This window comes from Octopus sinensis, linkage group LG8 (genome assembly GCF_006345805.1).
Source record: "Octopus sinensis linkage group LG8, ASM634580v1, whole genome shotgun sequence".
NCBI classification, from domain to species: domain Eukaryota; kingdom Metazoa; phylum Mollusca; class Cephalopoda; order Octopoda; family Octopodidae; genus Octopus; species Octopus sinensis.
Window position 1 is genome coordinate 89,607,981 of NC_043004.1, and position 27,894 is coordinate 89,635,874.

General features: G+C 37.5%; 2 protein-coding genes across 2 annotated transcripts in view; both read left to right on the plus strand.

Moving 5' to 3' along the window:
* Positions 1–196: 196 nt before the first annotated feature.
* On the plus strand, positions 197–7,778 carry LOC118764396 (zinc finger protein 239-like). The gene is made up of 3 exons (XM_036505170.1): positions 197–512; positions 6,170–6,795; positions 7,730–7,778. The coding sequence occupies exons 2-3, from the start codon at positions 6,419–6,421 to the stop codon at positions 7,776–7,778; spliced, it is 426 nt and encodes a 141-aa protein (XP_036361063.1). The 5' UTR covers positions 197–512; positions 6,170–6,418.
* Positions 7,779–17,181: 9,403 nt separating this feature from the next.
* Positions 17,182–27,894, plus strand: part of LOC115215231 (mitochondrial pyruvate carrier 1) — a 34,128-nt gene continuing 23,415 nt past the window's right edge. The window contains exons 1-2 of the mRNA XM_029784462.2: positions 17,182–17,321; positions 25,630–25,633. Coding sequence (XP_029640322.1) covers positions 17,251–17,321; positions 25,630–25,633 — 75 coding nt within the window. The 5' untranslated portion in view covers positions 17,182–17,250. The remainder of the gene's footprint in view (positions 17,322–25,629; positions 25,634–27,894) is intronic.

Consider the following 27,894-nt stretch of genomic DNA (forward strand, 5'->3'; position numbering starts at 1 on the left):
ACGCACTTTCTGACAAGTTGTGGTGCACCTGAGCACTGTATACAATAATTTCATTATTATTATTACTACACAACCAGTCCTGCGCCTGTATATGTATATATTTGTGTGTTTGTCCCTCCACCATCGCTTGACAACCGATGTTGGTGTGTTTACGTCCCCATAACTTAGCAATCCAACAAAAGAGACCGCTAGAATAAGTACAAGGCTTACAAAATATAAGTCCAGGGATTGATTTCTTCGACTAAAAGACAGTGTTCCAGCATGGCCACAGTGAAAATAACTGAGACAAGTAAAAGTGTAATGTTTCTGTGTACTTTCTCTGTTCATTCAGATAAGCTGTAGAAATTGTTGCACTTGCGCAAACACAAACACAAGAATTCTCCAGACATTTAGCTGTTATTTTTAGCATACCGAGTTTCGTGGTGAGAGCTTCACATGCCGTGATCCTTTTGCTGTTGTACTATAAATCTATGCATGTGCAAACGGACAAAACAGTGGGACGAGATTGCAAGGTGGGTGTGGATCAATTTTGGAGTTTTTCATAGAAAATTTCAAATTAAATTTTTTCCCCATGTTCATAATTGGCAAGACTTCCGCCCCACACACCACCACCCTTTAAAAAAAATGATTTTACAACACAAACCCCACCTTTCGCCTACGGAGAATATGAATCTGCAAAAAACAAATTGGCAAAAGTCGACATTTCTAAATTACCACACCTTCACCTCATTTCCTTTACTTTTAACTTTTTTTCACAATTTAAAAAAAAAAAATTATGCAGAAAAATACAGAGATTATGATTCTGAAAAAATTTCCAAAAATCTTTGTAAATTTTTTTTTTAAGAATTTTATTCTTTTTGTAAATATGCAGAAAAATACAGACATCATTATTCGGACAAAAATTTCAAGACATTTCTGAACTTACAGTTATGGTTAGGGTTACAGTTAAGGTTAGGGTTTTAGGGTTAGGGATAGGGCAAGGGTTTTAGGGTTAGTGTTGGGGAAAAAAGTCAAAATTGAAGAAGTTTGGGGAAAATTTTCCGGAAGCTCCGTATCCGAAAATGGGGATTTTTGGCAAAAAAAAAAAAAATTACAAAAATAAACAAATTTGGGAGAAAATAGTGGGAGGAAGGAAGTCTTTCCTCGTAATCCAAATCACCCTTAAATCACACACCTTTCCGTCTGAAAATATTTTCAATTTTTTTTTTTTAACTAGAAAGGGATCTTTTCCTTTTGAACGGCAGTTTTCAACACGATTTCTAGTTAACTAAACACTTAAACTTCGTATATTGGTAGAATGTGTCAAAATAAAACATTTTTTTCTCTTGGCTTTCTTGAGAAAATTGTAATTTGCAAGTTTAACGTAGTTTAATTTTTCGAATTTTAACCAATCCTATGGCCTCTATTGAGCTAAAATCATTTGCTGCGTCTAAAACAGACAACATCCTGTCACTCACCCTAACCTTAACCCTAACCCTAAATTTTAGCCTTTCGGGTTTTTTTTTCTTAATTGTTAAATTAATTTAAGGATAACAATTAAGAAAAAAAAACGAAAGGCTAAAACGAAAGCAATGGAAAATAATTTTAATTTAACAATTAAGAAAAAAAAAAACGAAAGCAAAAACTCAAAACAAAAACAAAACGAATAATTTTGGACACACGCATAACAATTAAATTAATTTAACAATTAAGAAAAAAAAACGAATGGCTAAAATTTAGGGTTAAGGTTAGGGTGAGGGTTAGGGGTAGGGTTAGAGTTAGGGTTAGTGACTTGATGTCTCCGTTTTAGACGCAGCAAATGATTTTAGCTCAATAGAGGCCATAGTATTGGTTAAAATTCGAAAAATTAAACTACGTTAAACTTACAAATTACAATTTTCTCAAGAAAGCCAAGAGAAAAAGAATGTTTTATTTTGACACATTCTACCAGTATACGAAGTTTAAAAGTGTTTAGTTAACTAGAAATTGTGTTGAAAACTGCCGTTCAAAAGGAAAAGATCTCTAGAAAGATTTTTTCCGTAGTTTTTAAGTGCGTAGTGCAAAAATAAAATTGGCCAAAATCGGTCCAGAGAGGGTTGGTGAGAGGGTGTGTGATGACTCCATGGTAAAAAAAAAAAAAATTGGAAAATTTTCAATCAAAACGGAGAAAATCTAACTTATGAGGACTTCCTGGTCTAAAAATCCGCCCAATAATTAAACGTGGCATTTTCACCATTCCAGATATTATCCAGGAACCTAGGAAATAATTTTTGCATTAGCTCTGTAACACACACACACTCCTCTCTTAATAAATCTCAAAAAAAAAAAGAAAAAGCGAGAGTTACATCCCCTGATTGTATATCTTCAATAATCTGACTTCCGTTTTTATTCTGGAAATATTTAATTTCGTCATATTTTTTTATTATTGAACAATAAAAACTACAGTAAGTATTTATCACTTTTACACAGAATATACTTCTTTATCTTTCTGTCTCCCATATTATCTTTACATCTACCTACAATATCTGTAAAGAAACTACAACATTTCTTAAACATTAATTAAAGTAACAGAGGGACCAACAACTTTCTATCATTTCAGCTGTCGTTATTAACTGAAGTAAATTTATACGAATTATTTTTGCTATTAATGCTGTTTCTCTTTGTTCATCATTATAATGTTTCTTTTTATTGTAGAATCTATGAAAATAATGTTTGATCTTTAATTTAGTGATACGGCTATGAATAATGTTTCTAGAGAGGTTTAAGATTGTTATCATCCACTATGATGTGCTGTAACAGCGGGCACTACCACGGAATTATCTGTCAGGAGCTAATACCATGACAGTGCCGTAACAGCTAATCCTACATAATATGATGGTGTAGCTGCAGCCTAAATCTATAGACTTCAGAGAAGGTAGTATGTTATAAGCTTAATAACAATGTGGTGAATACCCCATTTTTTTTTTATTCATGTTAGAAAGTCAAACATCATCATCATCATCATTTAACGTCCGGTTTCCATGCTAGCATGGGTTGGACGGTTCAGCTGGGGTCTGGGAAGCCAGAAGGCTGCACCAGGCCCAGTCAGATCTGGCAGTGTTTCTACAGCTGGATGCCCTTCCTAACGCCAACCACTCCGTGAGTGTAGTGGGTGCTTTTTACGTGCCACCAGCACAGTGGCCAGAGGAGGCTGGCATCGGCCACGATCAGTTGGTGCTTTTTTACGTGCCACCGGCACGGAGGCCAGGCGAGGCTTGCAACAGCGCATATGCTTGGCCCTGTATCATGTCTTAGCCTTGCCGGTATCAACAGATGTGACAATATCATCATCTTTCAGAACAATAAGTGATTTAGATGGAATGCTGTTTTAAAAAGCGTTGCTATTAAATGTTGATACAGACATAGCAGACTAGCCATTATATACCTGTTCAGCCAGGTAATATAAGAGAGTTCAGCATTGTTATTCCAATCATCATCATTCCCGGATACACGACCATATATGCAACCAATACAGCTGTTAATGAGCCCACCAGACTATTCTTTTTTTTTTTATACCAAACCCACAGTTCTCATCTGACGATAAAAAAAACAACAGAATTCCTGGATCTTTTCTGTCACAGTTTTTGAAATTTTAAAATTAAGTGAAAATTTGATGTATTAATGTAATTTTTCATGCTGAATCTGATGTTGTTATTCATTTGTTCCTGAAAAAAAATTTAGAAAAATTTTATCGATTCCAAAAGGATGAAAAACAAAGTCGACCTTGGTGGAATTTGAACTCAGAACGTGAAAATGGATGAAATGCCACTAAGCATTTTGCCCAGTTTGCGACTTAATGAAAGTAATATATTACCTCAATGAATGTCGTATGAAGTTTTGCAGGTTTAATATGTTTAAAGGAATCGTCATACGAATTTTTGGAACAGGCAATATAAAAAGGAAAAATCCTCAATGAAATTTTATTTAGCGAAAAATTACAAAAAAACAAACTGCATTATATTACTGTTGTTCAGTTCATGTAAACAATACATTTTTTGTCATTTTTAGAAAATAAATAAATACATTTTTTGTAGCAAAAAAAAAAAACGAAAACAAAAGTTTGAAATGCACTCTAGGAGTTTCTCAAACAAATTACTGTTTCTCATGCGTCACATAAACTCACAGATACGAGTTGACCATAGAAAGGTGGGTTCCATGCATCATTTATTTGCTCCTTTTACAATGGCCTATGTGCTTTCCACTTGTTGCATGTGGGTACCATCTTTGGAGTAAATAAATTCAGCACTTGGTTCACTGTTCTATGCCGAAAATTATAACCATCAATTTCAGGAAAATGAGAGTAGGCCCTCCACAAGTCACTGAAAATTGTGATACCTTGAAGAATTGCCTGACGTATGCATTCCTCTAGTGTGTTGTGAATTCAACATGGCATTGCATAAAGAAAAAAATTGTCTGGCTTTGCAGCACACTCCCCAAGAAAATCATTGTTCAGGTAACACCTTTCCACATCTTCCCAGGACCACTTATTTGGACTGGGTTGCAGAGAAAGTCCTACGCCCATATTTCATGAACGTAGCTGTTGTAATCAACAGCTGTGCAGTGGCTCAGACAATACACATAGTTGTAAAAGGGGCCAGCTGGCAGAAACGTTAGCACGCCGGGTGAAATGCTTAGCGGTATTTCATCTATCTTTACGTTCTGTGTTCAAATTCCAGTGAGATTGACTTTGCCTTTCATCCTTTCAGGGGTCAATAAATTAAGTACTGGGGTCGATGTAATTGACTGGTGCCCCTCCCCGAAAATTTCGGGCCTTGTGCCTAGAGTGGAAAAGAATACAGATGGTTGTAATAGTTTAAGCAGACTATACCTTAGCTTGTTACTATTGAAACAGGCACTAATATGTCTGTGGCTCTCAGTTGGCTAAAATTACCCAAAACTTTAAAAACTATTAACAAAAATGAGTTTCATTTCTGTAATCAGCATTCAGAACTACATCAGCACACCAAATTTGAAAACAACAGCAATAAAATTCATCATCATTTAGTATGGGTCAGAGAGTTTGTCTATTGTTTGCACACAGGCATCATACAATCTACCTTTCACTTTGACAGTGAGGCCCTTTGTTACCAACAAAGGTAGAAGCTCTCTGAACATTACTCAACTTATTCTAACAGTTATGCTTTCAGAGCATCTACCTCTACTGCTGACTTGGTCACCTAGGTAACGGAAGTTCTCTACTACTCCTAAGTATTTCCCCAGGCATTTAATGAAGTTTATTTTCTGTCAACAACTTTATCCATGTCAACAAAACCTAAGTACAGAGGTTTATTTTTGGCTAAGTACTTCTGCAGCTACCTTACCAGGAATATAACATCTGGCACAAAACCAGACTGCATCACATCTAGACTAGCTCTTTCTTATTAGTTGATCTATGACCCTCTCCAACTTTCATCACCTGGTCCACCAATGATACCACTGTAATTATTTCTGTCTAAGGCATCCCCTTTACCTTCATAACAGTTGACTGTACTGCTTCCACGCCAGTCATTGGGTATGACTCACTTGTGGACAACCTGATTAACTATACAGGTGACTTAGACTATATCCCATAAAAACTGTGACAGCAACAGAAAAGATTTATCTCTTTATAGAATCTCTATAGGCATGTCATGTTAAGGTGATGGAATACAAAAATGAATAAACCAATTCTATTAGTTCCTATAAGCAGTATACTTTCATCCCCACATTGTACTGATACAACACACATTCACTGAGGCATTTCTATATATATATATAACCCATTGATGAACTTGTGGAACAGTGTATCTATTTTCATCGCTATGACTCACTCCTTTGAGTTAATTTATAGCCTTCTTTTCTGTGTATTTTGTTTCTATGTGATATTTTCTTGTTGATATCATACGTGTAGTAGTCAATATTGACAGCTAGTGATTTATTTATCATGTTGAGATGTAAGGAAAACCATTTGTAAATGTTATCCTTCAGTTCTATACTTATCGTTAGATTCAGCTATATTTCTCTGTAATAAGACTGGAAAAGTAAAGTTCAGTTGTTAAGGTAAATGTTTATATGTACAATTTATCAATATAAAAATGTAGTCAAATGCTCACTGTTGAATCTCTACTTTTTAAATATCTTCTAATCTTATGATGTTTCTTGTTTATTTCAGAATATGAGATGGCATTCGATTAAAAGTATGATTTAACTTCAACACAATCAGATTTACTACAAAAATTGCAACAACTTGAGATATTGACACTGATAAAAGTTGATGGAAATATATCTAGAAATATTTATTTGGAATAAATATAAAAGCAAAAAATAGAAATATCTATATATTGAAGTGAGAAAAGAAAAATTATGGGAAAATGAATACTGTGAAAAATTTCAAGGGTCGACATATTTCTTTCCCAAAAAGATGTCAAATGAAATAGGTAAAACACAATACCACTGTGATATCTGTGAAAAGTCATTCTCTCAGAAAGGTAACCTGACCACTCACAAACGTATTCATACAGGAGAGAAGCCATATCACTGTGATATCTGTGGTAAATCTTTCTCTGCAAGTAGCAACTTAACAAAACACAGAAATATTCACACAGGCGAGAGGCCATTTCACTGTGATACCTGTGGTAAATCATTCTCTCAAAATGATCATCTAACTAAGCACAGACGTACTCATACAGGAGAAAAACCATATTGTTGTGATATCTGTAGAAAATCATTTTCTCAAAATAATGAGTTAACTAATCACAAACATATTCATACAGGAGAGAAGCCATTTCACTGTGATATTTGTGGTAAATCATTCTCTGGTAATAGTGACTTAACTACTCACACACGTATTCATACAGGAGAGAAACCATATCAATGTGATATCTGTGGTAAATCATTCTCTGACTCCGGTAACTTAGCTCCTCACAAACGCATTCATACAGGAGAGAAACCATATCACTGTGGTGTCTGTGGTAAATCATTCTCTGCAAAATGTAACTTAACTACTCACAAACGCATTCACACGGGGGAGAAGCCATACCACTGTTATGTCTGCGGTAAATCTTTCTCCCAAAACGATCACTTATCTATACACAAACGTATTCATACAGGAGAGAAACCATATCACTGTCATATCTGTGGCAAATCGTTTTCTCATGGAAATACTTTAACTACTCACAAGAGGATTCATACGGGCGAGAAACCGTATCAGTGTGATATTTGTGGTAAAACCTTTTCTCAAAATGATCACTTAACTATACACAAACGTATTCATACAGGAGAGAAACCATATCACTGTGATATCTGTGGCAAACCATTCTCTCAAAAAAGCCATTTAACTACACATGTATGTATTAATACAGATGAGTAACTTTATCAATGCCAGGAGTCATTGTATGAAGAAATAAATCTGATATAGTCATAAATGATTTACAGAGAAAAGACAATATAACAATAATAAATATCTGAACGAGATGTAAACAGTAACTGCACGACAATGTGAGGTATACTTGCCATCTCAATATGGCTAGCCACTAAGGGTGGGAGTTACTGTAGCTTGTAGCTCCAGGAAAACATTGTCTCCAGCTGGCTTTAGGCACACTTTCTGTGCCCTTATGGTATTTGCATAAGGGCACAGAAAGTGTGCCTAAAGCCAGCTGGAAACGATGTTCTCCTATTGAGATAGCAAGTATACCTCACATTGACAATATAACACTATTTCATATAACCACAGCTGTATCTACTTTGGTGAGATAACTTTCCATTGTGATATTTTTAATTGAAATAGTCTTTTGCAATACTTGTATAAATTCCTCCTGACATGTTTCCAGAAAAGATAAAACATACAGTTGATTTATTTGACATTGTGAGTAAATACCTGAGAAATGTATATTTCATTATACTATAATAACATCATCATCATCATCATCGTCGTTTAACGTCCGTTCTCCATGCTAGCATGGGTTGGACGGTTCGACCGGGGTTCTGGGAAGCCAGAAGGCTGCACCAGGCTCCAGTCTAATTTGGCAATGTTTCTACAGCTGGATGCCCTTCCTAACGCAACCACTCCGTGAGTGTAGTGGGTGCTTTTTACGTGCCACCTGCACAGGTGCCAGGCGGGGCTGGCAACGGCCACGGTCAGATTGGTGTATTTTATGTGCCACCGGCACGGAAGCCAGTCGAGGCGGTGCTGGCATCGGCCACGAGTCGGATAGTGCTTTTTACGTACCACCAGACCAGGGATCCTGCTGGTTCAATTCGATTTCGATTTCGCTTGCCCCAACATGTCTTCACAAGCAAAGGGGGTTGGCAAGGGTGCCTGTCGTACGGTCGCATTGGAGTATTTTACGTGCCACGGCCACGAGTCGGATAGTGCTTTTTACGTACCACCAGACCAGGGATCCTGGCTGGTTCAATTCGATTTCGATTTCGCTTGCCCCAACATGTCTTCACAAGCAAAGGGGGTTGGCATGGGTGCCTGTCGTACGGTCGCATTGGAGTATTTTACGTGCCACGGCCCCGAGTCGGATAGTGCTTTTTACGTACCACCAGGCCAGGGATCCTGGCTGGTTCAATTCGGTTTCGATTTCGATTTCGATTTCGCTTGCCCCAACATGTCTTCGCAAGCATGGGGGGTTGGGATGGGTGTCTGTCGTCGGATGAGGTTCTATATCGACTTCGCTTGCCTCAACCGGTCTTTGTGTCCAAGGGAGGAAAGGCATTCATAAGTGGGCTGGGCTCACTTGTCCTGCCTGGTCTTCTCACGTACAGAATATTTCCAAAGGTCTCGGTCTCTGGTCATTTCCTCAGTGAGGCCTAAGTTCGTAGGTCGTGCTTCACCACCTCGTCCCAGGTTTTCCTGGGTCTACCTCTTCCACGGGTTCCCTCAACTGCTAGGGATTGGCACTTTCTCACACACCTATCTTCATCCATTCTCGCCACATGACCATACCAGCGCAATCGTCTCTCTTGCACACCACAACTGATGCTTCTTAGGTACAACATTTCTCTCAAGGTGCTAATATGATATATTGTATACATTATTTCTTACATGTATTTTTGTGTGAAATTATATGTATTGCATCAAGTTAATATAATAAATTGAAATTTAAATAAAACTGTTTTACTCTTAACTTATTCTGCTACAATTTTATATGTAGAATTATCATTATCACCATCATAATTTAACCTCCATTCTCCATGCTGGCAGAGATTGCACAGTTTAACAGAACTGAACGAACCCAAGGATTGCATTGTGTTCCATTGGTGATTTTTACATCTGGATTCCCATCCTAATGCCAACCACTCCACAACATGTACGAGGTCTTTTTTTCATACCACCAAAACTAGTGAGGCTGCTATGCATGCAAGACTATGGAACCCTGAGGGGGCAACTTTGATAGGGAAAGAGGGGTAAAAGTATGAGAGAAGGGGCTAGAGCAGAGTGATGTAGAGGAACTACTTACATTTTAAGAAAGGATGGGAGTGATTGACTGGAGCTGGAAAGTGGTAAAATAATGGTGATGAGGTGTTAGATTAGACCTTCAGTGTACGAGGTTGGTAGAAATGAGTGGGGCACAGGGACCAGAAATGAAGTGAGAAGTAAATGCCTGATAGTACAGAGCATTGGCATAGCAATGATAAAACAATAGACAGGAGGACAAGAGAAGGATGATGTGTAGGTTGAGGAGTATGTGCAAAAGAAGGTGGCCGGTGTTGTGCATGAGGAGAATAATGAGGAATGATAATTTGCTAATTCAGTAGGGGATGGATCAATGAAAGTGGATGAAGAAAACAGCTACCTCTTCATCCATTAATACTAACAAGTAAAATGGTTCTAGGTAGTAAGTGAAGTCAATGGTATGAAAGAAGAGCTGCAGTTAGTGAGGTGGTGGAGGTGTCTTGAGGAGGAAGGAAATTGAGTGAAAGGTTCATCATCATCATCGTTTAACGTCTGCTTTCCATGCTAGCATGGGTTGGACGGTTCAACTGGGGTCTGGGAAGCCTGAAGGCTGCACCAGGCCAGTCAGATCTGGCAGTGTTTCTACAGCTGGATGCCCTTCCTAACGCCAACCACTCCGTGAGTGTAGTGGGTGCTTTTTATGTGTCACTGGCACGGAGGCTGGCAACGGCCACGATCGGATGGTGTTTGTTACGTGCCACCAGCACGGAGGCCAGTCGATGCGGTGCTGGCTACGGCCACGTTTGGATGGTTCTCTTATGTGTGCAAATATATATTCATATATTCAGCTGTCTGTTGTAGGTCAATGGTAACTGTTCCTGTTCAGTAATCATCTTGCATGTGGGCTACAAGGCCTGCTACTGGTGAATTTACTTCATGCAACAGAGATGTGACTCCTCTCATGCTCTTTCATATTCTCTCTCTTGTTTCTCTGCAATGGCTGGAATTATGAGTTTCAGCAATCTATGCCACTTATTGCGCCACAGGGCCTTCTCCTTCCTGTCTGGTGGGATGCCAGAGTTCTTCAGCATATCCTTGTATCTCAACTTCTGGTCACTATGGGTCCATCTGCCCTGACACAGTCTAGCATAGAAAACTGCTTTTGAAGCCTGTTGCCCTCCATCCTGCAAGCATGTCCCACCCTGTACAACTGCAATGAGGTAATGAGGGTCTTGATGTTAACTGCTAGTACAGTGCAGGACCTCTACATCTGATTAGCAAGATGGAGTGCAGATGATGAAATCAGACTCTCTTCAGGGCATTGATGTGCCTGCAGTAGAAAGCCATGCATTCAATGGCAAAGAGGAGGCAAGGGAGTCTGCAGCATTGTATACCTTTGTTTTTGTGTCATGGCAGCTCCATAGATGCTTCTCAAGAGAACCAAAAGTTTTTGTGGCAGATTGCATTTGCCTCTCAACTTTGAGGTCAGATGAGTTAGTATGAGCCACTGTGCTGCCAAGATAGGTAAAGGCCTTGGTGTACTTTAAGGGTTCTCCATGTACTGTCACTGGTTTGGGCTCTCTTGATCTATTAGGACATCTTGGTGGAAGCTGGTAGAGCAGCTCAGTTTTCAAAGTATTGATCTTGTGACCAAACTGTCTGCTGCATAAGAAAACTGGGTCACAATGTGTTGTATGTCTTCAATGTTACTGGCCACAAGCTCCGAGTTGTCTGCTTAGAGCAGTTCTTTGTCACACATTTCCCTGGTTTTGATGGAGGTTCAAAGACAGGCCAAGATGAAGAGCTTTCCATCTGTTTTGGTACAGCTGAAAATCCTCCTTGTGCAGATTGACCCTCATGGTGCCAAGCATAACTACAAGGTAAAGAGAAGAGTGCAAGGACAAGCACACACTCCTACTTCACTGTTGTCTGCAAATGCTTCACTAAATTGCCAACTGAAACTAGTTGTTTCGTTCCTATGTGGAATTGTTTGATGATGTTGACAAGCTTCTCAGGGCATCCATAAGTCTCTGACACTTTCCAAAGAATTTCTTGGTCCACTGTATCAAATGTCCTGGAAAAATACACAAACACCACAAAAAGGGGTTGGTGTTCCTCTGCTGCTTTCTCCTCTAGCTGTCACGGTGTGAAGATCCTGTCTGTGTCTGTGGTTGATCTCCATGGTTTCAACCCATATTGACTATCTGGTAAGATCTACTCTGAGATGTTTCCCAGCTGTTTGAGAAAGATTTTCACTAACCAGCAGTGGCCAACAGAGAAATTCCTACATACTGCTTTTTTCCCATCTTCTTTTTGTAAATGGTGACTATCAGAGCGTCCTTGAAGTTTTGGGGTACACACTCATTACAAAGACAAGTGTTGTACTGCATCAACAGCTAAGTGTGAAATTTTTGACCACCTTTCTTGAGCATGTGTGAAAGAATGCCACACAAGCCTGGTGCTTTGCAACTTGCCTTCAAAGGCTTTCTTCAGCTCCTGCAAAGTGATCTTATGGCAAAGGTCATTCTTGTCTCTGGTACCACTCTAGCCATTTATTGGACAGATCCTTGCTGATTGAGCAGGTTACAGAAATGTTCCTTCCATCTAGCTCTATCTCCTGAAGTTTGCTCCTATCTGCTGACTTGTATGGTGCCATTGCATTACTCCTGGGTCCATAGATGGCCTTCAGTACCGTACACAGCTCAATATAGTTGTGTTTGCTTGCCACCAGTTGTTCTTCAGCAATCTCACTTCCCTCTGAACTTGGGACTTGATTTCAGCAAAAGTGACCCTGCCCTTCTCTGAGTTCTGCCGATGTCACTGGTGCAGACATTGATTTTTGTCTAGCAACTTCTGGATCTCCTCTCTGTATTCCCAGAATCAGTCAAATGTTTTATGCTGAGAGGGCCCTAGGATCTCCTTAGCAGCAATGACTGCTTTCTTTAATGCCTGCTAATGCTCTGTGATGACATTCAGCCCATCTGAGTGGACTGCCATACTCTTGATCACAGTAGTCAGCCTCTGACAGTGTTCTGCATTTGGTAACTGGCTGATGTTAAGCTACTCTGACTTTTTGCTGGTTAGGGTCTTCCTTCAGCATAGAGTGGATCTTGAGTCTTATCTGACTCCTCACAAAGTAGTGGTCACTTCAGTATTTGTGCACAGGATCTCCTGCAATCCAGCCTTCCAGGTAACGATGTAGTCCAGCAAATAATTGAGGTCAGACCAAGTGTGTTTCCATGTGAAATGATTCTTGTTGGGCTGATCAAAGAGTAAATTGGTGACAAAAAGCTCTTGCTGTGCACAGACGTTCAGCAGGAGGTCTCCATTGGAGTTCTTTTTGTTCTTGCCAATGAGGCCTGCACAGATCTCACAATCCCATCTTGGCATTGAAGTTGCCTATAATTAGCAACATATCTTGGTGAGCTACCTTGCCTACAATCCTTATCAGCTCTTGATAGGATGCTTCTTTCTCCTCTGGGTAGGTCATTGTTGGAGCATATGTGTTAATGAAAGTCATGTATCAGTTATTCATGGTTGGTATTCATATGATCATCATCCTCTCTGAGATGGCCAATGGGAGGAAAGGTAACCTTTTGGTGGTCTTGTCAACAGCAAAAACCATTCCTGCATCTCTTTTTCATAAACCAGGTGTAACCCTCCTCCTACAACTGGCTCTGCCCTTTGATCCTGATCTCTTTACCCCACCTTTTGTAGGGCTTCCCTTCCAGGGTGGGCAGTACTCCCTGAAAAGGGCTACCCAGACACTCATACTACTGCCTCAGCTGGCTGGTGCTCAAAGTTCAGCATTGATTGTGACCATTGGGCACGAGTCATCTGTATGCAGATTTCTTGCTAGAAGCTTCCAATTACTTGCACCTACTACCGTTACATTCACTCCATCACCACAAGGCTTCCCACTTTTCTGAACAAAATGCCTTGGACAATGAGTAAGGCAGTTTGTGTTGTCCCCCTATCAAATTGCCTCTCTTGGCCACCATGCCATGTACCAAGTGTTGTATAAGAGTACAACAAGTAAGGTCAACAATGGGGCTACCCCGCAATAGCAGCTCACTTGCTAGTTGATGCCCAACTATTGTCTGATGATACAGATCTTCTGCTTGGTTGTACAAACCTTCAAACCATTGGGCTAGGACGGCTCTACCTTGTTGGTTATCCAGTATTCTATCGTAGATGTCTCCACTGTATCCCTGGCATGAGAGGCTAAGGCTTTGCTTGCACCTGCCATGGCTCCACCCCAGTCTCAGATGGAAGGGGCAACTCACTCTCCCCTTTATGGTCTGCCACTTCTGTGAGTGCTGTACTGTAGTGGATATATATATATATATGTATATATATATATATATATATACATACCTATAATTTATGTATGCATATATACACACACATATGTATGTATACACAGATGCATATACACATATACAAGTTTAGTTATTCATCTATCTATCTATTTTAAGGGACAATCCCTTAAAATAGCAAACATTCCTTAGCTACACACAAAATAAAAAATGCTAGGAAGACAGGTTAGTTCCTCTCAAATTCTTTGTAAACTCTTAAATATATCTCTTTCTGTGTATATATACTATCAAACAAACGTGATTTTTATTGAACTCCTAATACTTTTTGTTGAATATTTTCTTAAATACTTTCTTGTAAACTGTTTTTAACATTTTCTTATTATTATCAAAGAATGTGTATATGTATGTTAATACTTTTGTGATAATCAGTAATTAACACAACAAAGCTTTACATTTTACTTCTGACAATCTTTTTCTAAAAAAGTGAAACCAGTCAAGTGAATAAACATCTTTAAAATTGCATTTTCAAACTTTCTTTCATATATATTTCCACTTGTGCGATACCTTACAACTTCATTTTGTTATATATATATATATATTGCATGCATACATCAATGACTGATGCATCTGGACACATCTTCAGTGAGGTGCCTGGTATCATTGAGTGTTTTGGGTCTTTCAACATCCTACACCCTCCTCCAGGTAACCCAGCTGGGGCTGATCAGACCACACCTTGTGTACAGATGGCCAACTACCTACCCTATGACTCTCCTCTTTTGATCCAAAGCCATCTTGAGGCCCTCTTTGCTGCATCAGTGGTACTGCAGATGGCCTTCCTCCTTCTCACTCCCTCGGTGCCCAAACTGCTGAAGGCTCTGGTCAGGGAAGAGGCTGCAAAAGCCCTGCATCCAACTTCCACTGGGAGACACCTCACTCTTCAGCCAGCCCGCTGGCAGTCACTGACCAGACCCACATACTTGGAGAACTTTCTCTTGAAAGCTTCTTCCAGGTGATCTTCCCAAGAGACAGTCAGCTCCAGCAACACCACTTGCTTCGTGGACTCAGACACGAGGTCAATGTCTGGTTGCAGGGTGGTGACCACAATGTGGCCTGGGAAATTCAGCTGAAACTCAAGATCCACCACTAACTACAAGTTTCTTGCAGATGTTAGGATGCCTGCCGATGTTGGCTAATCCCCAGCTCTGACAAAGGTGATGGTTTTCTTGGAGGGTCGGAACCACCTTGCCCACACAAGTTCTGTGCTGATGGCTTCAGCAATTGTCTTAAGGACTTGGTCATGCCTCCAGCAGGACCGTCCATCTCCAGGTGCCCCTGTGTAGCAGCTAAGGATGTGTTCCAGGGTTCCTCTCTTGGAACACAGCATGCATGCTATTGTCTCTGGTATGCCCCATGAGTGCAGGTTTGATGGGTTTGGCAGCACATTGTACACTGCCTGGATGAAGAATTTAATGCAGTGAGGCTCAGCTTTCCACAGCTCAGCTCAGGTCACTTTCCTCTCAACCTCATTCTCCCATCTTGTCCAAGCTCCCCGTTGCTTCATTTCCACTGCCTTGCATGTTCTCATTTCCTCCCCATGCAGCTCTCAGCTCCTGAACAAGGCGGCACCCTTCCTTCTTGCTGGTTCGTTTGGGGAGTTGGAAAGGAGCCTAGCCCAGCTCTGCCTCATGTGACTACTCTTGACTTCTTTGTGATTGTTGGAATGGCTGTTCCTGAGATGTTAAACCAGAACTTGTCCTCCATCTTCCCTTTCCTCAGCATCATAGATCTTGATTTGGTTGGTTTGAAATGCATCCGAGCCCACTCCATCACCTTTTTGAGTCCCTGTAGAATTCACTGGCAGCCTAGGGCTGATTGTGTCATGACTCTGAGGTCATCCATGAACGCCCTAATGGGTGGTTGCTTTTGTCCGGATTTTGATAGGATCTCTCTGCACTCTGGCTCAGCAGACTTGGTAAGCATGTTCATGGCTAGGGAAAATAGTGTTCACAGAGATAGTGCACCCTGTGAAGATGCCAATTTCCACTTTGTGCCAGCATGATGTTATTGTTCCCGAAGAGACCCTTATCCTGAAATTGGTGTAGTAATCAGAAATGAAGTCTCTACACTTGCTGGGGACATGATGTTTTGTCAATGTGAAGTGAACCAGCTTGTGTGGAATGGAACCGAATGCATTTGCCAGGTCAAACCACAGCACAGACAGGCTATCCCTGTTCTCTCTTGCCTCTCGAATCAGATGTGTTACTGGTATGCTCCAGACAGCTTGGCATTCCTGAAATGCCCCCCTTCAGGACAGATGTATCGATGTAGGTGTTCTGATCCAGGTAGGCACACAGCCGTTTGGAAACAATGCTGAAGATCTTTGCCTCCACACACAGCTACTAGGATCTACTCAATTTGATGGCTAAATTTTTTAATTAATTTTTTTAACTGAACACTTTGAAACTTCGGATAGAGGGTTTTTCTGTTCTGTACATAAAAAAGTTTGGTTAGTTTTTCTAGCGGGTCAGGCAACTACATAGAGGCTCCGTTGTTGGTCTGTCTCAGTAATAATTTTGTTGTTATTTAGCCTCAAATCAACCCTCATACAGCAAACCTATGCTGCTATAAAGACATCTCTGGTTATTAAAGAAAGATTTTGTTTGGAGAGATTTTCAGTTTAAATTTCTCTGTTGTCGAACATTCACAGTGTTCTCAATGGACCCGGAAGTTGTTGTTCGCAAACAGTAGCAGTAATTTTCTTCAGCTGGATACACGTCATTGATTGGTTAAAATTACCCAAATACTACAACTTTAACACAAAATAACTTCTAAAATACATAATTTTGTCAAAAACGTTAAGAGTAAACCCTGTTCTATGTAACACATTCTACCAGTATCCAAAGTTTCAAAGTGTTTAGTTAAATTGCCGTTCAAAGGGAAAAGACCCAAATTCCAATAGTTTCTACCTCAAAATATGGATCTTTTCGGTTTGAACGGCAGTTTTTTCTAGCGGTGTCATATGAAATTGTCACCCATAATTATGACCCTAGTATCGATCTATTGCATTTCAATCTGTTTTAGGGTTAGGGTTAGGGTTAGGGGGTGGGGGGAGGGTATATTTTTTTCTTCAGAAATGTAAATAAACCCAATCTATTTCTTAAACGAGGGACATATTCATACGGCACAGAATGTTTTCACCTCAACAGACGTCATTGATTGGTTGAAATTGCAGAAAAAAACAACAACAAATATCTTACAAACTATAGAATTTTCTCAATAAAGTCAAGAGAAAAAGATGTTTTATAAACACATCCTACCTGTATACAAAGTTTAAAAGTGTTTAGTTACGTGGAAATTATTTTAAAAAAACCGAAAAGATCCCAAAATATGTTTGTTATACCTTTCAATCTAATTTTTTTTTTTTTTACCACGAACAATATTATTAAAAAAAAAAATGAAAAATGCTAATTAACTGAGATGGGATGTTGAAGGGCGATAACTCTTGCGAACGTCTCTTAATGACAAGCACCAAACATGGCTAATGTCCTCGTTCAGCGGTTGCTTACTTCATTGAAAAGTAAAGAATTCAAAGAATACTTATGCAGGTGAGAATATATATTACATAAAATATTATTGCAATGGATATATGTTGAAATAAGCTTTTGGGCCTTTGATAAGAAGCTACAAAATCTATAAAAGCTTGATATTTGTAATTGAAAATACGGTTTTAATTTTGGTCTTAGAGCCTTTGTGCCTCTATAATTAATTTTTTGTTGTACCGAGTTGCCATCTCAAAGCAAACATACTGATATATTAGTGTACAATTAAGTTTTCTCTAGAGCTAGTGCGCGAATTTTCATATTTTATTCTGGTGGTATTTTTGATGTTGCATTACTAATTCGACAATTTTCAGTGTAGTCAAAAATATCAATTTGATGTGCTCCTGAACGTTCATCCTCTCTTACTCTCTAAAAGTTTGAGAAACTTGTATATCCCCGATATACACTCACACACACACATTGTAAATTTTTCAGCCGCTTCTCTATGAAAGTGAACAATCCTTAGAAATCCAACCTTTTTTTTTACTCGTTAAAATCTCTTCCTGTCATGTATGTTTTTCCTGTTAATGTATTTTGAACAAATCTTACTACCATCAAAATCGTTGGTAATCACTCTTCAAAAAACTTCTCCCTGCATGTGACATAGGTTTTTTGGCAAACCGGTTTTTTTTTTATTTTGATATTATCTTCATGATTGTGACCCAGTAAAGTGCACACCAGTGCTTCTTTGTATCTGTTCGACGGGAGATCAGTAAATCAAAAAGACACAAAAGCCGTGCCCTTCATTCGACTTTGATGTGTAGCATGCTACAATTGGGATATTACGAGTCCGTTTGCGTTTGCATTCAGCGCTTGGACGCAAATAAAATAGAACGCAAGTTAATAAACTGGAACGTTCAGTCAAATTTAGACAGAAAGCTATATGCAGAAGTATGAGTGGAAAGTATACAGGTAGAACAAATAAGAATTAGTGGTGTAAAGCTTCTCCTGGACATTTCTTGTTCGTTTGGGGCAGCGAAACTAAAAGAGCGCTGATAGATCTTACCTCATAGTAAAAAGAGTTTATTTACTTTTTTTTTTTGGCATTACTAAGTTAAATAAATAAAAGTGTAAAGAAGCATAAGCATCATAATAAAAGATACAGACGCCTTAGTCCTGGAATTGGCTATTTTGGAGGCAGGTCGGACTGGAAAAGTTTTATAGCAATGTTTTTGGCTTATAGGTGCTGAAAGGGAAACTACTTGTCAGTGACCGTTGTTTGCGCGAATTGTGGCCTTGACATTGATTATGCGTGTGAAGGTAATAAGGTTAATCTGTAAGGTACCTGATTAATATGGATTTGTGAAGTCTGAATGATATTTTTCTTTTTGTAAAGGAAATCCGAAAGAAAATAGACATTGCTAGAGTTTCCGAGTTGGAAACTGCACTAGCAACTAAATTTCTCTGGATGTATGTTTTAAGCATTATCATGTACGATTCCATGCGAGTCTATGGAACCAGCTTTCTTGTTTTTTTAAATTTTATATTTTTCGTCGGAGTTTAACTGACCTCCCAAGCATTTCTTAAGAACCTTATTTTTCTTGATAACAAACCAATATTTCGTGCTGTGGGGTCATTATCCCAATATAATTAACATACACACTGGTTCAATTTCACTCATTTATCAAATATCCGATTGTTTTGTTTTTGTCAAAGCTCTTTTGTTGCTTCTTGCTACCATTTTCAATGACAAAGATTGCAAGAGGTTATGTAAGAGCTTTGACAAACAAAAACAAAACAATCAGATATTTAATAAATGAGTAGAATTGAACCGGTATGTGTTTTAATTATATTGGCATAATGAATCTCTTTAGACTCAACAAAATTTGTTTCAACACATGAATTCATATAAAGAATTTTGCAAACCAGATACCAAAACGAAGTAAAACAATACTTCTCTAGTGCATTTTGTGTATCAAAAGTTCCATCCCTATTCATTTATTCATAGTAGTCATTAGTCATAATTTAAAACCGTGGGAAATTTTATTGCCTATATTATTATCAAATTCCGTTAACATTTGATTGAATCAAAAGCTTCAAGAAGTTCTGAATTTGTTAACATATCACATAAGAAACATTTTGTTGGGTTGGTTATGGTACTTAGGTAGAAGAGACGGTAGAGGTAGGAAGCTGGGTACTAAAACATGAATGAATGACCCAACAATGTTTTGCATTTCCATATATTTATTGTTTCAATACATATGTATTTATATATGTACAGTGAATTAATTGTAATAAGAAACATGTATTATGTGATATTTAAATATTTGCACTGCAAGACAGAAATGATTTTAATTAATACTAAACAGAATGGTGGAATGAACTTTGCACTACTGGTCCTAAATATGGCCTATCCCGTTACTCTGAAAATTTTGTTAATTGTAAGAGATTGATTTAAACCAAGGGCAAATGAAATCTTTGCTGGTACAGGAGTAAGAATTACAGGTACTGATGGAAAATCCCATACACAAAGTTACTGCCAGTGTGACTCTAAAACAACATTGACCATGCCCTCTCATGCAGAAAGCGGGGTGGATTTTTGTCCATGAGACATAATTGTGTTTGGGTCTTTGAGGTATAATTGATGCGAAAGATGTGTAATGATGTGAAGGTGAAAACCAAACTCCTCCCACTAGACACAAACGTGATGAGAAATTGCAATACTGCTGAAAAATCATGGTTAGTTGTTGTCTGGAATTGGAGTTTGGGGTCCCCTTGAAAAAAATCATTGTTGAACATCAGTGTTATGTGCATCCAAATGCACCCACATATATAAACAAGACTTTGTCTTGGGTTTATGCAAGACATGAATGGAAGAAGAAAATGACTTGGTGCTCCAAATAGAAAAGGGCTCTTCATTTTAAAAGAAAAATAGTTAGGAAAAATATAAGGATATTCTAAAAGAAAAATAGTTATAAAATACTTAAAAGAAGTTTAAATGTCAATATATTATTACAAACACTTTTTATATAGAAAGCATATGCTTGAAACTGTAATGTCATTAATATTCTACTGATACATTCCTTACATCTTTGAAATTATGCTATAACACCTTAGATCCAACTTCTATGGATTTTTTCTTTTTAGTTGTAATGTTGATATGTAACACCACCAAGAACTGCACTATGAAGACTAGGGAACTATATATAGAACATCCCAGAAGTCATGTCTACATCAGGAGAGATGGGAGAGGAAGCTAGTAAGCATCACAAGGGGATTGCTCTCTTAATTGCTGAGAAACAAAAATGAAAGATACTCTGATGTTCTGAACTATATAAGAACAAGAATTAGATTTAGTCTACTGAAGAGCATCTTAATTGTACTTTAAGAGACAGAGAAATAAGCTTCACCTATTTCTATGCTGTCAGTCAGTCATATAGAATTCACTGAGGACTTCAGGGATGTTCTATATATAGTTCCCTAGTCTTCATAGTGCAGTTCTTGGTGGTGTTACATATCAACATTACAACTAAAAAAAAAATCCATAGAAGTTGGATCTAAGGTGTTATAGCATAATTTCAAAGATGTAAGGAATGTATCAGTAGAATATTAATGACATTACAGTTTCAAGCATATGCTTTCTATATAAAAAGTGTTTGTAATAATATATTGACATTTAAACTTCTTTTAAGTATTTTATAACTATTTTTCTTTTAGAATATCCTTATATTTTTGATAATAAACATTGATGAAAATACATATTAATCAACAAAAAATCACTCGACTAACATTAAAAGAATTTGCAAATTTGAACAATGTTCATTGAAAGCTGTATGTTTTCATTTTATCAATATGAGTCTGATCAGTGGTAATCAATAAACTGATATAAACAGAACAAGGCAAATATTTATATGGAAAAATATTTGCATATATATATATATATATACTAGCTTACGGTGACCCGCTCTACGTGTGGGTGAGAGTGTGGTTGTTACTTTCTTTTGCTTCCTTTCTGTTGTTTATCACCACTGTCTCCCTCTTTGTATCTCTCTCACTTTCCCACTCTTACTCTTCCTTTCTCTCGGACTCTTACTCTCTATCTTTCTCTATGTATCTCTCTCCCATTTATAAACAACAAAAGATCTTGAGTAAGTTGAGAAAGAAAATATTTTGAAAGATCAATCATAAATATCAGGCAGTGACAACGGAAAGGTCTGCTTTCTTCTAACTCATTTTGTGCTTTATAAAGTATTTATAAATCGTTTTTTGCTATTTTTGTTTAGAGATGGATAAGTCGGAAATTCGTATAGTTTTGAAATATAAGTTCCTGTAAAACAGGCCTTCCAAGGTTTTATTGATTCTAGATTGCCAGGCTTTTACAGTTCCAGGCATGACAAGCTACCGCTGAAATGGCAAAAGTGTATTGACAATATGGGTGCATACTTTGATGAATAAAACTATTCCTTGTGTTTATAAAACATTAGCAAACTTCTTTTCTACAAATTTCATACTTGATGACCTAATACAAAGATAGCCCCCCCCCTGCCGCCAACCCCATCATTTCGAAGGTTGTAGCTTAAAAAGAAAAATGGGGAAAATCCCTGAAAAATTTTCTTCACAAATTTCTTTATAATCGTAATCTATGCAAGGACAGACAAATGGATTAAGTCGATTATATTGACCCCAGTGCGTAACTGGTACTTATTTAATTGACCCTGAAAGGATGAAAGGCAAAGTTGACCTTGGCGGAATTTGAACTCAGAACATAGCGGCAGACGAAATACTGCTAAGCATTTCGCCCGGCGTGCTAACGTTTCTACCAGCTCGCCACCGTGTATGTATATATACATATATATATATATATAAATATTTTATATATATATATATATATATATATATATATATGGCGGTGCCCCAGCATGGCCACAGCTCGTGAGCTGAAACTAGAATCAATCATATATATATATATATATATATATGTCTACATACACACACACACACATGAGGGGTGGTCATTAAAGATTTCCACTGACATGTCACATTCTAAATTGCAGCTTTCCACTAGTATTTGTTTGTCTTTCATGGATGCTGAAGTCGACTAAGGTGTTACAATTGCAGCAGTTGAATGCAGCTCAGTAATCAGGTTCTTATACTTGAAAAGTCATACACCAAAAGAAACCTAAAGGATTTGGTTTTATAAGCAATTTCAGATGCAAAACTAGCCATTTCTATGATCTGTTCAAACTATGCAATAACAAAGCTTGTAAACACTCTAAATTTGACTGTATCAGAATACCACCTCTAACATACTGTGGATGTTTACAAAATTACATCAGACTAACAAGATTATCGCTACATAGAAGAATGAGCGTACATAATCAACAGATGATGGAAAAACAAGGAAAATTCCATTAAGTGGCCATATAGCAATATGTGCTTGAATGGAGTCACTGAACTTTATAATATTTACATTTTACAAATGCATCGACTCTGCCACAGAACAAAAAATAAACAAAGTCAATTTATGCAATGAATAGCTGACAAATAATTTCTTCGAATTATGGGCATTTTAGATATGCAGGCATAGACATGCACATACATATTCACATACTGTTTTCTATATATGATAAAAAAATATTAACCTATGTGTGTGTGTGTGTGTGTACACTAGTGAATGTGTATATATGTGTGTCTTTTATATTTTATAAAGGCTATTCAATTTTTCGCGGACAGTCTACATAAAAGGCCAGAGTTAGTACTTAAATATTTACCACCTGCTTGAAAACAAAGTTTATTTAACCATTTCTTATCTTTTATCCTGATTACCTCATTGTTATTCTACACACATTGTCATCTCTACCTATCTGCTTGCTAGTCTGTCTGTTTTTTGTTTGGCTTATCCTTTCATTTGTTGTCTTGTAACCTGATACTCTAGTTGTCTGACCAACTGCAACAATTTCAACCATACAGCAACTGTTATAATTATTTTCTCTCTTTCAGACCAGTTATATGTTGGCTAAAAAAGATTCTTCTATCCCTCTGACCCCTACCCCTTTCCTTTCATTCCATGTGACCAGTGTTCCACACAGCCTGACCTTTCTTGGTTCAACTACCATCCATGTAGCATCTCATATTCCTTCCCATGACTTTCATATCTAATGTTCCTGCTGTAAGGCTTCACTTCTACACACACTGGCTTAATTTAATTCATCCTTACTCAAAAGACACCTGTTGTTAATGTCCTGCTGTTTGTATTTGTAATTGTGTACCATTTCTCCATTTTCTTCATTCTTGTTTTGGTATACATTTTGCTTGCTTTCTTTCAAAGAACCTAGTAACAAGTAATAACAAATAGAAGTAATAACTTGTGATAAAATTTTTCAGTTTTAGTAAAAGCTAACATTTTCTAAATATAAATATTTTATTTGAAATTCTTATCCTTAGCTGCAATATTTTAAGTAAAAATTTTCTTGTTTGTACTTTACCAGTTGTAAAAACTTGCCTGATCTTTTCCACATGTAATAACATGTCCTGTACTTTTCCAGATATATAGTCTTAAGAATATAATTTCTCTTGCTCGCATTTTTCCATGTAATATACATATTATATGCATGTGTGGTGTGTGTGTATATATTATTATCATCATCATCATTGTTTAAGATCCATCTACCATGCATGCATGGGTAGGACGTATCACAGGTAGAAAAACTACCCTGTTCTACTCTGTTTTGGCAGTGTATTTATGGTTGGATGCCCTTCCTAACATCAACTACTACACAGAGTGGACTCAGTGCTTTTCACGTGGCACTAGCACAGGCAAGGTTAGTTTTGGCCTGATTTTTACAGCTGGATGTCCTTCCAAATGCCAACCACTTTACAGTAAAGACTGGATGCTTTTTACATAGCACCAGAACTGGCAGGGTCACTGAGTAACTCATAAGAAAAGGAATTATGAGAGGGGCAGGAGCATTTGAGGAGGGGAACTTGTGTCAGATGATGAAAGGTTAGAGGGAGGCAGAAATAGGTGTCTTGGTATAGAGGAGGTACATGGTTACCCAGCAAGAGAGAGAGAGAGAGAGAAAAAGAGAAAGCAACCAAGAATGAGGGCAGAAATAGGTATGCTGCTGTAGAGGAGATATTTGTGGCTACTCAGTCGCCAGAGGAAAGAGCAAGAGAAGAGTGAGAGAGAGAGAGTGGGAAAGAACAAGAGAAGAGTGAGAGAGAGAGTGGGAAACAACAAAAGTGTAAGAGAGAGCAGGTGAAAGATGGTTATGTGCCAGGTATATTTACAAGTAACAAGGATCATAACATAGATGTAATAGTAGAGTAAAGAAAAGGGAGATATGAAGGTTGTAATATGTGTGCTCAGGTGTTGTCCAAAATATATGTAGGTTCAGGCATGGCTGTGTGGTAAGAAGCTAGCTTCCCTACTACATGGCTCTGGGTTCAGTACCACTGCATGGTACCTTGGGCAAGTATCTTCTACTATAGCCTTGGGCTGATCAAAGCTTTATGTGTAGATTTGGTACATGGAAACTAAAAGATACTTGCCGTGTGTGTGTGTGTATATATATATATGTATGTCTATGTGTGTATATCTTTGTGTCCGTGTTTGTCCCCCACTTGACAACTGGTGTTGCTGTGTTTACATCCCTGTAACTTAATGGCTCAGCAAAAGAGACCAGTAGAATAAGTATTAGGCTTAAGAAATAAGTCCTGGTGTTGATTTGTTTGACTAAAACCCTTCAAGGTGGTGCACGTGCATACATACACACACACACAAGTTGATCTATGGACCAACAGTTACACATGTTAATTACTCAATATGAGTAATGTACTGAAAAACAATATTAAAGAAACAATTTTACTATAAATCATGTTATAATCTTCCACTACAAAAGTTATATATATTTATACATCTTAACCATCTTATATGGAAACGATTATTATATTCTAATATAGTAGAATAATTAATACTAGAATGTTACCCATCTTTGTAGCATATCTTTGAGCCTCCTCAGAAACATCAGACTCAAAAGTTTCTTTAGGAGCCAGTGATCCAGCATGCAAACCACATGACCTGTCCTGTGCAGATGTGACTGCATCAAGATTGTGTGCGTGCTGGACAGTTCAGCATGAAAGAGTACTTCCGTGGTAAGAATTTTTTCTTACCACTTAATGCTTAGAATTTTTCTGAAGTGGGTAGTATGGGAGTGGTTCAGCTTCTTTGCATGCCACTGATAGAGAGTCCATTCTTTGTTAGAAATTTTTCAACAATACTAAATTCTATCAATATTTGTTTGATAATTTCCTTTATTTTCTTTAACATAGTGTTTATTTTCTTTTTCATATGATGTTGTTAAATGGTCAACAGTACTGTGAGTATCTTCAATATTTTAATCAAATATTTCTTTTAATAACCTGATTTTAATACTTTTTAAACGGTAATCAAGCTACAAGTATCCATTCTTTGTTGTAAGCATACTATCTGGAGATTTGACATCTCACTACCATTTTTGGATGTTTATGAGGTACTTTGTGAAGGAGATTAGTTGAGTTCATATGTTGTCATTTAAAACTCTTCAGTATTGTGTATATTTTCCATTGTTTTGATCAATTAACCTAATTCTTTGAACGTCTTATAGAATACTTATTACACAGTATTCTAGGGAATATCTTTATTGTTTTAACATTTATTGATATTACATTTCCACATTACTCTGTCATTTTATTTCTATGTAAAACACTATAAAAGAAATGTGTTGTACTAGAACATCATCCTCAATTATTCTGTTATTTAATTTTTCAGGATAAATGTTTTGGATATATCTGAAAACTTATGATATGCAGCTCTATTTTGAAAATTATAAACATACTTTTTATTATTCATAAGTTATTAAGAAATTTTCTCTGAGCTTTTTCTTTATCAAAGAAGACTAAGACTATTGATAGTTATGTATAGTTTCAGAATGTTTTCACAAAGAATTTTTGAGTCAGTTTAACATTGCACCATTTATTGCTACTGAAGTTTGTATGCATCATAATATTTAGCAAGCAAGGAAACTTATTCATATTACAGATAAGAGACTTTGCTTGAAGAATTATTTCTAAACAAGGATATTATTATGGTTACTGGTGCTTCGGACAACTAATCAGATTTGTTACTGGCTACTTTGAGAAAGACTTGGTCAGATATTGAAAAGTCAGAACTTAAAGTGAGATATGTGATTAAGGAAAGTTGGGTCACGCCCTTCCAATTGCTATACATTCGTAATGCATCTTACGGCTGTGCCCATCACCTGGATGGTAAGGAATACTACATTGGGAGTGGTAACAACTAGGGTACTGTAGCTGACTGCTTATTGTGATCATTCGTCTTTTGGTTTTCTGTAGCTTTGCTCTCTTTTACAAACAAAGTGAACATATATTTCCTATTTCAAAGAAATTCAAACAATAGATATAGGACTCAAGTTAAAAAGATTCTCAACAATTCAACTTCTCTGGTAGACATTAAGATGCCCACCCCCAATAGGGGCCTTAACTCTCATATTTTAGAGCTCCATGACCTCCATTTTTCAGGAGCAAAATCCTTTTAACAGGTTCTATAAGACTGGAATTTTGGAATATGCGCATAAAAATCAGTAGTATGGGATACATGTGGCACGATTACAATTTTTTTAGGGTGTGTAAAGAGGGAAATAACCCTCATCTGCAATTTTGATGAAATTCGAAACATACATATATCAGTTCATTACAGAAAATATAACCGAAAAGTCTAATTCTTCAATTGCATGTAACACTGGCAACGTCGGGTAACTCTGCTGGTATATAAATAAAATAGAATTAATCAGATTGAATTGATTGAATAAAACTGATAAAATTGATCATATGTTCATATTTAAGCGTAGTCAATATTTTTCAATGAATGTAGTCTCTTTATTTATCTGCTGTTGTTCAGAAGTTGTTCTACTACATTGATATAAAGGGAATATTTTAAAGTTAGGTTGAAAATTCCTAGCACATCTATATATGTGTTTGCTGAGCAGTATTTGTATCTTAAGAAGCAAAGTTATTCACTATACAGTGTTGTTTTTTGTCTTCATGTCATTCCTATTTGTCCTAAATAGTTCTGTTCACATCCCAAACAAGTTATAATGTAAATTAAGTTTTGTAGATGCACAGGTGAAGTCATTCTTTATTTTGAACTTGACTTTGTACTTGGTTTGAGAAGAATTGTGAAGCCAAGTGAACTCATAGTCGTGGCTGATGCTGGTGTCACATAACTGGTACGTAAAAAGCACCTTTCGAACATTGGGCCTCACGGAGGCAATGATAAGTGACCAAGACCTTTGGTGATATGCCATGCTTGAGAAGACCTTTCCAGCCAAGTGAAATCGTGGTCATGGCTGATGCTGGTCTCATGTGACTGGCACGTAAAAAGCACCTTTCGAACATTGGGCCTCATGAAGGCAATGATAAGTGACCAAGACCTTTGGTGATATTCCATGCTTGAGAAGACCTGTCCAGCCAAGTGAAATTATAGTCATGGCTGATGCTGGTCTCATATGACTGGCACGTAAAAAGCACACATTACACTTGTGGAGTGGTTGGTGTTGAAACCATACAAGATCAGATTTGA

Excerpts from the sequence above, each read along its gene's own strand:
- LOC118764396 (XM_036505170.1), top strand. The coding sequence starts at position 6,419 with ATGTCAAATGAAATAGGTAAAACACAATACCACTGTGATATCTGTGAA. Across the intron at positions 6,796-7,729 it reads AAGCCATTTCACTGTGATAT|CTGTATCTACTTTGGTGAGA; the intron begins TTGTGGTAAATC and ends ATATAACCACAG.